Below are 12,489 nucleotides of genomic sequence, written 5' to 3'. Positions count from 1 at the left end.
TAGGGAAAATGGTGGCTTTTTTCATCACTGTTGTTAATTGAAGGATGCTGGTTCAGAACAGGAAGGCCGACTTGGGAAAGAACAGCAAACTAAGAAGATGGTGTCTGAGGATAGGGAATAGATTTCTGGATCACAGTTAGTTTAAAATACAGGAATAATAAGTATTTGACCTAGGATGGAATATACTTAGCAGTGATCTGTAAAAACATTTCTAATCTGATCAAGAGAATTTTTAATGGGAAAGGGGGGAGAGAAGAAGAAAATTTCACACAAATATCTCCCAAGCCTGGTACCAGAGACAGGAGCAGGTATAACATAGGAAGAATTGTAGAAGAAGAGGGCCAGTAATACCTGAGTGGCCTTGGGCAAGTCATGTGTCTTCCCTGGGTTTCAATTTCCTCATCTGTAAAATGAGATGGTTGGCTTAGATGACTCCCGTGGGCTTTCCCAGCTGTAGCTCTAAGATCCTATGATAACACGAGATAGTTTGCCTGACTTATTTCAGGCGCTGACATACAAATGCACGAATGCATAAGGAACTGGGTGAATTAGAGATCCCAATGCAAGCAGGCAAAGTTGCTCATAAGCATCATTGTGCCTTGTTGGAAAGGGTCTCAACTGGAATGTGGCTCTGGAAGGATATGTCTTATCACAAAGAAATAGACTAAAAGGGACAGGGACATAATAGCATTAAATATGAAGATATGAGGAAAATTCAAGAACCATAGCAGAGAATATTTGGAGAGAAATCAACATGGGGGAGAAACAGAAACTATATTGTTAAGGGAATATGCTACAGAATGTTTGAATACAGGAAGAAATTAGAAGAAGAGTTTGGAGAACAGATCGGAAACTGAGAATGGAGGTGTGATATAACAGCAACAGAGGACTTCAATTGCCTAGGTATCCTTTGGAGTGCTCCCCCGATGAAAGCCAAACCAAGGAGCTTAGAAATTTCTGACTTGCCCAGATTTGTCTGTCCTTTTAAAAAATGGAGGAAGTGCCAAAGAGAACTGTTATTCTGAATCTAGTTCTGACCAATAAGGAGGAAGTAGTTCCTGGGGTGGAAATGATGGCTACTTCGGGGGAAAGTGACAATTCCATTATGAGAGAGAAGAAGAAAGCCAGGCACAGTCTGTTATTGGAAGAGCAGATTTCAAAAGGCTCAGGGAAGGAGTAGGTAGGGTCCAATGGTTTTTAATAATCTGCAGAAGTCAGCCAAAAAGGGATAGGAAGCTCTCTTAATTTCTTTCCTCTTTCCTTCTTCCCTCCCTTGGGGAATCTATTAAGCTATACTGACTGGCCCCAGGATTTATGAGGACAAACTGACAAATACCATGAATGAAAGGTAAACTCAGCAACAGGTTAAGAAGGTTGACCTCTGATGATTATCAGAATCATAACTCAAATTTCTTTAAGTGCTTTGAGGTTAATAAAACACCTTTCTCACAACAACACTGTGAGTTGGAGAATGCAAGTATTATTCCCATTTCTTAGGTAAGGAAAATGAGGTTCATAGAGGGGAAGTGACTTGCCTAAAATCACACAACTAATAATTATCTGGGCTGGGATTTGAACCCAGGTGTTCTGACTCCAAGTCCATCACTATTTTCACTATTCCATGTTGATTTCCCCTTATCAATATCCAGACAGCTGCTCATCTTTTTTTTTTTTCTAGGCAATTGGGGTTAAGTGACTCTCCCAAGGTCACACAGCTAGTAAGTGTCAAGTGTCTGATCTGAGACCAGATTTGAACTCAGGTCCTCCTGACTCCAGGGCCAGTGCTCTATCTACTGTACCACCTAGCTGTCCCCAGACAGCTGCTCATCACCACCCAGATTCCAACTCTACCACTCTTCACATCCACATCCATTTTAAAGCAGTTACTACAGTGAGTCCAGCAAATATGGGGACCTCCTAGATGTGTATCCCAACCAAAGTTGAATGGATTACCAGCTCTAGGATTCCTGCTAGCTATCACTCTCCTTAACCTGAAGGAAGTAAGCACATCCTCCTCACATTCTGAGAAAGAGTAAGACTTTCTGTTGGAGTCATGGTCTTTTCAGAAAGTCATTTGCACTGTCTTTTTGAGGGTCTGGCAACTGCGTTCCATTTTTTTTTTCAATTAACAAAAAATTATTGTCTCTTCTTCCTACATTCGCTCTCAACATTGGGGGTGGGGGTGGATAAAAAGCAAAGTCCTTGTAACAAATCTGCATAGTCAAGCAAAACAAATTCTCCCATTTTCTATGTCCAAAAATATGTCTGGTTCTGTGTCTTGAGTTCCTTATTTCCCTCTCAGGAAATAAATAGTATGCCTCATCATCAGTTCTTCTGCAATTTTGACTGACTATTGTACTGATCAGTTTTTAAGTCTTTTAAAGTCATTTGTCTTTAGAATGTTGTTATATAATGTGCTTTCCTGGTTTTGCTCACTCTGCATCAGTTCATATAAGTCTTCTCAGGTTTCTCTGAAATTATCCATTTTATCACTTCTAATGCTATAATAATATTCCATTACATTCATATGCCATAATTTTTTCAGTCATTCCCCAATAAGTTAGTTTCTAGATTTTTGCTATTATAAAAAATAGTTAACTTTTTTTGTGTGCAAATGGGTTCTCTTCTTTCTTTGATTTCCTTGGGGTAGGGTAGTCATGATATCATTGGGTCAAAGGGCGTGCACAGTTTAGTGGCTTTTTGGGGCATAGTTCCAGATTGATTTCCAGAGTAACCAAAGCTCTACCAACAGTGGATTAATGTACTTATTTTCCTGCAATCTCTCCAACATTTGTCATTTTTCATTTTTGTCATCTTTACTAATCTTATAGGTGCAAAGTGGAACTTCAGAATCACTTTAATTTTCACTTCTCTAATTCTTAGTGATTTGGAACAATTTTTAAATATGGCTATTGATAGCATGGATTTCTCCCTCTGAGAACTTGCTGTCCATATCTTTTGACTTTATCAAGTGCGGAATGATTTTATTCTTTTAAATCTGAACCATCCCACTGTTCTTAAATTATAAAACCAAAGAATACAGAAGGATCTCAGAAAGTCTCCCCCTGCTCTCAGAAAGGAAGAATGCTTAACAGGTTAACGTCTAGCTTATTTGAAAAGGTTTCCATGGAAGGAAGGAAGCAAGGAAGTCCAACCACTCTCTTTTCTGTGCCAGTGGTTAGTCATGCTGATAGTCAAAAGTGTTTCCTTATGTTCATTTAAGACTCTCTCAATGTAACTTAAGCTCATTTGTTCCTTTTTAAAAAGCTTTTAAAAAGTGTTTTTATTTTTTAATTTCATCTTTATTTTTATTTTCAGATTCTCTCATTCCCACCTCCCTTTCCCCACTCATTGAGAGGAAGAGAAAAAACAAAACCTGTCACAACAGTGTATAGTGAAGCAAAATAAATTCCTACATTAGCCACATCCAAAAAGAAAGAAAATCTGCACTGAGTCCATCAGCTCTCTATCTGGAGGCACAGTGCCTGTAATACAGTAGGTGCTTACTAAATATTTATTGACTGATTGGCTAGCACATTTTATCATGAATCCTTTGGATTGTGCTTGGTCATTGTATTGATCAGAGTTTCTAAGTCTTTCAACATTATCTTTGCAATATTGTTGTTAATGTATCAACTTTTCTCCTAGGTCTGCTCGCTTCACTTTGCATCTGTTCATACAAGTCTTTCTAAGTTTCCCTAAAACCTTGCCCTTCATCATTTCTTACAGCATAGTAGTATTCCATCACATTCACATATCATAACTTGTTTAGCCATTCCCCAATTGATGAAAGCCCATTTGCTCTTATCCTGGACTCTATGGAGACAGAGAACGGGTGCTGAGGGTTATACCCATCATAGATGCAGTGTGTTGTAGAGGACAGAGGAGCCAGGAAGACTTAGGTTTAAATCTGGCCTAATATACTTACTAGCTAGGCAACTCTGGGTCTCAGTTACAGAATCTGTAAAGTGAAAGAGTTGGAATCAACCTGTGATCAATCAATGAGTATTTATTAAGCACCTACTATGTGCCAAGCACTATGTGAGGTGTTAGGAATACAATTTCAAAGAATGAAACAACCCTTGATCTGAAGGAGCTTTCCTTCTAATGGGGGGAAAAAACCAAATAGATACAAAATATATACACCACAAATATAAAATTTATAATACAAATTATTAAAAGAAAGTTAAGTATAAATTACTTAACTTTATAAGTAGAGAAATTAAGTATTAAGGATTTTGGGAGGGAGGGCATTATCAGTTGGGGGATAAAGAAAATCTTCATGCATAAGATAATAATGACTAAAATTTATATAACACTTTAATGTTTTCAAAGCACTTTACAAATATTTTCTCATTTTATCCTCCCAACCCTAAGAGGCAGGTGCTGCTATTGTTTCTATTTTACAGATTTTACAGATGAGGAATCTGAGGCAGATAGAGGTTAAGTGACTTGCTGAGAGTCACCCAGCTGGTGAGCATCTGAGGCTGTATTTGAACTTGGGTCTTCCTAACTTCAGGTTCAGCCTTCAGCTTAGTCTTAAAGGAAAAGAGGAACTCTATGAAGTGGAGATAGGGAAAGAATCCATTCCAGGCATGTAAAACCTCTAAGATCCATTCCAGTTCTCTTGTAATCCTTCATGTACTTAAAATGGACAATGTTTTCCTTTACCTTTCTCTTCTGCAAATTGAATATTCTCAAATCCTTTCTCCTGTCCATATAGAATCTACTTTTCCTTTCTTATCACTTTGTTCTCTCTTAACCTTCTCCAGTTTATTTATTTAAAAAAACAGTGGCACTCTACATATTTCTGTACACAGTGCTCTAATAAAGTTCTGACCAATGACAAGCATAGTGAAAGGATTAATTCCTCATTCCCGAGTCCTTGGAGAGGGGATCTGGAAGGACAATGATCCAAGAATATTACCCATTTCATTCAGTATTGTCTTTTAAGAACTTCAGTCTTTGTGACTTCTAAGACATTTCAGTTATTTCAAATCATCATCCTTAAAATTGACAGAAGAAAATTCATTTTGCCCATCCCAACATTCAGGAAATGAAACCTGACAATGCTATAGGTTGGGAGATTCTGGAAAGTGGGTCAATGTTGTAAAAGAAGATTGTGTATGGTCACCATGCTGAGCCTCTGTAAGGTGGTTTGTTTGAGATGGAGACTTGCTTTAGTGATGTTTTTCCCTAGGAAAACCATTAAAATCATGTTTATTTTACAGCTAACTTCTTAGTCACATCTGAGAGCCAGAAAGGAATCAATCGCCACTAGAAACACTGGAGACCATGAGGTCGGATATACTTCTGTTGGCACGGACCCATGGACAATTTTTTTTTTCAGTCTGTGTGTCTTGATATGTTCAGCAGCTTCAACTCTCTGTCCAAAGCCATCCTCATATTCAGAACATTTATAAGTTTTCTTAGCTCTTTGAAGTCTCTGGTGCCTTAGGAGCTTGGAGTTGAGGCTGGAGTTTTATTACAGTAGGACACCTATAGGATTTCTTCCCAATGTGGCTTCTCTGGTGTTTGATGAGATCCAACCAATGAATGAAGGTTATCTTTCAGCCAGGGCATGTACAGTCAGTTCTGCTATAATGCAATATGTGTATTCCTAAAAAAAACCACACTATGCAAAATTGTGTAATAAAAGCCACAGGGCTATGGGGGAAATGGGGTTAGGAGTACAACACTAAAAGAAAACCACTTCATCAGTGACACATGTAAAAAGGTAGGAACTTATTTAAAAGATTAGCATGGTTTTTATACATGTCAAGTGGTTAAGAACTATATAAAGACTACAATAGATAATGGTGGGCTCCACAACCTTGGATTACTGCTGATCCCGTACCTCATTTGCCATAGGGGCCAGAGCTAAGGGAGTGCAATGCATGGATTTGAACCAGCCTTTCTCTGCCTACGGTTCTGCATCAAAAGAAATGTGATAAATATGGTACTTTACCTTGACAATGATGTGAAGCTTTCATGCAGAAGTGAGCTTTCAAAGAGTTGCAGCTTGTGAGGTGGTAGAAGGGGTTTTATCTGAAACCGATCTGGAAGTTGTAACACCAGATGTGGATGGGTGTGGCTGGTCCTCTAGATATCTCTTCTGTATTAGCTTAAAGTATATATCCAATTTCTGCTGCTTCGCTAGCCTCCTCCTTTCATACAGAAGCTGCCTGTATGGTTCCAAATTTGTGCGGATGCCATGCACCACTATTCTGCTGCGTTCAGCATTATAGTCGTTATCTTCGAGCCATTGCAACTGTTTCTCAATAACACTTAAAACACCTGATAACTGGGATGTGTCAAGCTGTCGTGGTGTGGCCTTCTGGCTCTCGTTATCGTCATCGTCATCGTCATCTTCCTCATCTTCTGCTTCCACTTGGCCATCAGCAAGTTGTTGTAAGTCTTCTGTGGTCAGATCATTCGAGTGAGGCTCCAGAAACTCTTCTATATCTTCATCTTCCACCTCCTCGAATCCAATTTGTTTCGCCAGATCAACACAGCTTGCTCTGATTTTTTTAAATTGCTCTGAAGGTTCACATTCTTCAAAATTATGAATCAGGTTAGGGAGCATTTTCTTCCACACACGATGCAAACATTCTTTGGTGACATCATTCCAGGCTTCTACAATGATATCAATGGCCATTTTGATATTAACTCTCTTCCAAAATTCTGTAGCAGTTTCTGCATTCTCGCCTCCCGTAGCTGCAATTAACATTTTAAATGTTCTCTTTAGATAGTAAGCCTTAAACAGGGCAATCACACCTTGATCAAGGGGCTGTATCAGAGAGGTGATTTCTTGAGGCAAAAAGACGAATTTGACTTTCGGATTGAGTTCAGCTATTGTCGGGGGATGGCTTGGTGCATTATCAATAATTATCAGAATTTTAAAAGCCAAGTTCTTTTTCTTACAATAATACTCTATAACAGGGAAGAATTCCGCAAAAATATCAATGCAGATTTGGGCAGTCATCCATCCTTTCTTGCTATAGCGGTAATGAACACCGAGGCTGGCTTTAACAATGCCTTTCAAGGCTCGTGGGTTGTCAGAGCGATAAACCACCACCGGCTTTAGCTTCAAGTCTCCACTGGCGTTGGCCCCGAACATCACCGTTAAGCGGTCTTTCGAAGCCTTATATCCTTGGGCGTGTTTTTCCGCCTTTGGGATGTAGGTCCTTCGAGGCATGCGTTTATAATAGATAATCGTTTCGTCAAAATTGAAAATTTGGTCCAATGTATAGCCTTCTTCTTTAATTAATTTCTGTATGACTGCTGGAAATTCTTTGGCGGCTTTCTGCTCTGCTCTAGAGGCTTCCCTGGAGAATTGGAGGTTACAGAAATTGTAGCGATGTTTGAAGCCACTGAACCAACCACAGCTCGCCCTAAAAGGCGCCACTTCTGCAGGATTTGGAGATTTCCTCTTAAGGTCTGCATATATAGAAAGTGCTTTCCCTTTGATGGTGAGGAAGGTGGTTCTCGACTTTTTCCCTTCGATCCATATGCTCAACAATCTTTCCATTTCTGCTATTTCTTTAGGCCTTATTCTTACTGACTTTGCAGAAATCGTAGTTGTTCCGGTCATAGATGTTTCCTTTATTCTCACGGCGTTGTCTCTGATGGCCCTCAACGTAGATTCCTTGATGCCTGTTGCTCTGGCGATATCACATGTTCTTTCATTTCTTTCAAAACGTTTTATTATTTCAAGCTTCTCCTCAATACTGAAAGTTTTTCTTTTGCATCCATGGCTTGATGGTTTTGAACCAGGACGCTTAGACATGTTTGGGATGTGGAATGAGTGTTTTATATATATATGTGTGTGTGTGTGTGTGTGTGTGTGTGTGTGTGAGTGTGTGTGTGTGTGTGTGTATAGAAAAGTTCACAAATAAAAAAATACAGTAAAACACAATCTTATAGGATAACACAAGGTGAACTGAAGTAACTCATAGATATTTAAGGTGAGTGTGTTTTGTTCCTCCACGGCTCAGTTCAGCTGGGTGCAGTTTTCTGCATTCTAGCTGTTTCTTGTGGATGAAATTGCACATAAGCAAACTAAAATTAGCATTATGCTCAAACGGTTGCCTAATACAGCAATCATATTGGAACAAATTCCCATTTTCAAAACAAGAGCTATAGCAGAACTGACTGTATATGGTTTTTCTCCAGTGTGGGTCCTTTGACATTTAATAAGTGTTGTATGGTGAGTAAAGCTTTTCTCACACTGGGGACATTTATAGGATATCTCTCCTGTGTGGATTCTTTGGTGGGTGATGAGGGATGATTTCACATAGAACTGATCTCCACACTTAGTGCAAGATAGAAAGTAGGGTTTCTCTCCCTCTTTGGATTTTTTGATGTTGGAGTTCTCATTAAAGGAGTTCTCACTCTCAGGGCTTTTATAGGTTTTGGGTTATCCACCCCCCCCTTGGCAGGGATTCTAAGATGATGACTGTACAAGTATCTGTAAGTGAGCCCTTTTCCACATTCCACACAATTGTAGCATTCTCCCCTGGATGGATTTTTGGATACTTTTTAGGATTGGAATGCTCCCTTAAGATTTCCCACATTCACTAAAGAGAGAGGCTTTCTCAAAACTTGGTCTAGTTTTAGGGTCATTAAAATGAGGTTCCCCAGATCCCTTATCTTGGGGATGGATTTTTTTCTGCCTGTTCCCTAACACTTTCCCCTGCTGCTTTTCTGAAGTGCACTGACTCACATGGGTTCTTCCAAAAGTCCAGGAACTTTCTTCTCCTCTTAAGACCTTCCCAATCCCTTGAGAGTCCTCATACATGAGACATTTCAGCTGATAACCCTCCTCATTTTTCTCCAGTCTTCAGCTGGAATAAAGAGATGAATGAAATTGAAACATATAAATTCACAAATTCCACCAAATAATTACTGAGGCAGGAAACACACACACACACACACACACACACACACACACACACACACACTCTAGATATATCTAATCCCATCTTTTTTTTTTTTCAGAACCAGGTAAAGTACAGAACCTTCCCAGTATGAATGCCTGGAAAAGGAATGTATTTAGAGTCTGAGGACTGGAGTTTAATTTCCTCTCTACTTTTTACTACTTCTGTGACCTTGGGAAAGTTTCTTAACTTTTCTGAACCTCAGTTTCTTCATCTAAAAATGAAGGAGGGTAGATTAGATGGTTTCTAAAGTCTTTTGCAGCTATAAATCTATGGTCATATGACCAGAAGAGATTTATCAGTTTCCCTAGACCTGCTCAGTCTAGACCTGGAACTCTTAAAGACATTTAAAATGTTTTTAAACTAAATTTTTTTTTCTTAAATAATGCTTTTTTCTCCCCATGTCTATCACTACATACTAATATAACTAGCTCTCTCCCTCACCCAACCTCCTCCCCAGTAGAAATTCTTTCTTGTAACAAATATGTATAGTCAGGCAAAACTAAATCAACATACGGGTCACGTCAGAGAATGTATATCTCCTTCTGTTCACCAACTCTTTGTGCAAAAGTGAGTGATACATTTCTTCCTCAGTCTTTTGAAGTCATGACTGCTCACTTTTTTGGGTAGAGCTCTGATTGCTTTCAAAGTTGTTTTTCTTTACTTCATTTTTATAGTCATTGTATAAATTGTTCTCCTGGTTCTGCTTATTTCACTCAGTATCAAATCATTCATATCTTTCCATGTTTCTCTGAATCTACCATATCCATTATTTCCTATGGCATATTGAAATCCTGTTATGTTCATCTACACCATAATTTGTTCAGTCATTTCTCAATTCATGGACACCTATTTTGTTTCCAGTTTTCTTTCTTTCTTTTTTTTTACCTTTTCTGAAATATTTCTTTATTACTCAACATTATTGAATAGAGCTAGGCACAACGTGATTCTCCAAAATTCTTCTGTGAACTTCAGACTATTGCACCTTCATCCATCTTTTCTTTCTTCTTTCCTGTCTGTATATATGTGTGTGTAACCACTTCTCATGGTTCACCCTTAACAGAAGTTAGTCTCATGTTCTGGACCAGGCTTCATTCAGGCCAGTTGGGAAGCTCTTGACTTAGAACTGTTCAATAAGTATAGTGATGAGGTCTAGAGGTTAGGGGTCCTGGAATCCCAAAATCACAACACCTGGCTCCTGTCTGAAAGAATTCGACCCAAGCCTTCTGGCAGCCAAAAACAAGGTTTATTGATGATTTGCCATATTAGCTAGACTCTTAAGGAATCTGAACATCTATGGGCTATTGGCTAGATTCTACGAATCGGAGCCTCCAGTTTTCTATTACAATGAAAAGTGCTGTGATTAATATTCTTTAAAAAAATTTTTATTTAGCATTTTGTTTTTCTCCATGTAATTAATATTCTTAGATATACCCACCTCTGTCATCAACCTCCTTAGGGTATACAGTTAACAGCATTATTGCAGGACAAAGGGTATAGACAGTTTAGTGGTTTTGGGGTGCAAAGTGTTTTCAAGGATAGCTGAAACAATTCATAGCTCCATTTGTGCCTGGAATTCTTTCCCTCTCTGTCTTCACATCTTCCTTGGATTCCTTCAAATCTCAACTAAAATCCTGCCTTTTGCAAGAATTTTTTCTTAATCATTCCTTAATTCTAATGTCTTCTCCCTGAGATTATATGCAATTTATCCTGTATATATCTTGTTTGTACGGTGGTGGTTTGCATATTGCCTCCTCCATCAGATTATGGGCTCCTTGAGGGCAAGGACTGTCTTTTGTGGGGTTTTTGTTTTGTTTTGTTTTGTTTTTTTGTAATTTAGCACAGGGCCTGGCACACAGTACAAGCTTAATAAATGTTTACTGACTTGTCTTGACAGTACAGTAGTACCTTCCTACAGTCTCTCCAATAATTACCATTTTTCTTCTTTTATCAGCTTTGACAATCTGATAGATGTGAAGTGGAATTTCCTAGTTGCTCTGATGTGCATTTCTCTTATTCTCAGAGATTGAATTGTTTTCATCTGGTTGTTGATAGCTTGGATTTCCTCCTTGAGAATTGCCTGTTCATAGCCTTTGACCATGTTATCTATCAGGAGACAGATCTTTTTCCTTTATATCCTGAGCCTTTTCCCTGGTCTCTATCCAAGGATGAATTCATCCTCCCTATTTCTTACCTCAAATAGACATTCAGCCTTGGATGGTTTACGACCTAAATGCTTCAACACTGAGTTCTTTCTTCCTTTCATGTTTGCGTTCTGTCCATAGCAAGCTTATTTCCCTCAGTTAATAAACCTACAGGGGGCTGGGACTGTCTGTTGGTCTGTCTGTCTATCTGTCTATGTAGCTATTCCCCATGTATGTATGTATCATCTATTCTTTCTCTCATATTTTTTTTAATGTTGTAGGTATTTAGGCAATTGATTATAGAACTGATGACTATTAGCATCAGATCAATAACATATAATCGCAGATCTAGACCTGGAGGGAACTATAGAGGTCGTCTGGTTCAACCCCTTCATTTTACAGATGAGGAAACTGAGGCCCACGGATTTGCTAATGTCATTACAAGTGTGATCTTTGATAATGCTGAGTTTCTCGTGATTGTCTAACTAGAGCATGCATCTAATTTCTTACTGATTGTACAGAAGTGTACATTTGGCTCCTATTAGATTGTAAGCTCCTTGAAGATAGAAACTATCTTTTGCCTCTTTTTGTATCCCCAGTGCTTAGCACAATGCCTGGCACATAGTAGGTACCTAATAAATGCCCTTAAGGAGAGTACGCTCTAACAAGGAGGTTATATGTACATATAAGACATGTATAGAGTCCCTGAAGGCAATCTGAAAAGAGAAGGGATTAGCATCTGGGAGGACCTGGAAAGGCTTCCTGCAGAAGGTGAGCTTTGAACTGAGTCTTGAAGGAATCCAGGGAAACCAAGAGGCAGAGATGATGGGGGAAAGTATTCCAGGCATGAGGGACAGCCGGTGCAAAGGCATTGTGAATGTAGTTGGAATGTCATGTTTGAGAACTCCCAGTAGATCCAAGTAACTGGGTCACAAAATGTGTGGGGAGAAGTAATATGTAAAAAGACTGGAAAGGTAGGAAGGAGTCAACTTATGAAGAGTTTTAAGTGTCAAATAGGTGAGTTTATATTTGATCCTAGAGGTGATATGGAGCCACTGCTGTTCATTGATGAGGGGAATGATATGATTATATTTATACTTTAGAAAAATCATGTTGGCAGCTGAATAAAGGATGGATTGTAGTGGGAAGGACATTTGGTAGGGAGACCAATCAGAAGGCAATTGCAGTAGCTGGTTGAAAAGTAAAGAGGGAAGGGTAGCTAGGTGGCTCAGTGGATAGAGCTCTGGCCTTAGGGTCAAGAGGACCTGAGTTCAAATCTGGTCTCAGACACATAACACTCACTGGCTGTGTGACCCTGGGCAAGTCACTTAACTCTATTACCTAAAAAAAGAAAGAAAGAAAGAAAGAAAGAAAGAAAGAAAGAAAGAAAGAAAGAAAGAAAGAAA

General features: G+C 38.9%; 1 protein-coding gene across 4 annotated transcripts in view; it reads right to left on the bottom strand.

Annotated features, from left to right (window-relative positions):
- Positions 1–4,481: 4,481 nt before the first annotated feature.
- The window catches only part of LOC114041693 (tigger transposable element-derived protein 1-like), a 14,484-nt gene continuing 6,476 nt past the window's right edge, over positions 4,482–12,489 (bottom strand). For 3 of the 4 annotated variants that reach the window (XM_027860275.1, XM_027860276.1, XM_027860277.1), the window contains one exon: positions 4,482–8,846. In XM_027860275.1, coding sequence (XP_027716076.1) covers positions 6,008–7,789 — 1,782 coding nt within the window. In that variant the 5' untranslated portion in view covers positions 7,790–8,846 and the 3' untranslated portion in view covers positions 4,482–6,007. The remainder of the gene's footprint in view (positions 8,847–12,489) is intronic. The other variant, XM_027860278.1, reaches the window with a different exon arrangement.

Source organism: Vombatus ursinus, unplaced genomic scaffold (assembly GCF_900497805.2).
Source record: "Vombatus ursinus unplaced genomic scaffold, bare-nosed wombat genome assembly UNPS02014177.1, whole genome shotgun sequence".
Classification (NCBI taxonomy): domain Eukaryota; kingdom Metazoa; phylum Chordata; class Mammalia; order Diprotodontia; family Vombatidae; genus Vombatus; species Vombatus ursinus.
Note: the sequence above shows the minus strand (reverse complement) of the source record. Positions and strands in the feature narration are given on the sequence as shown.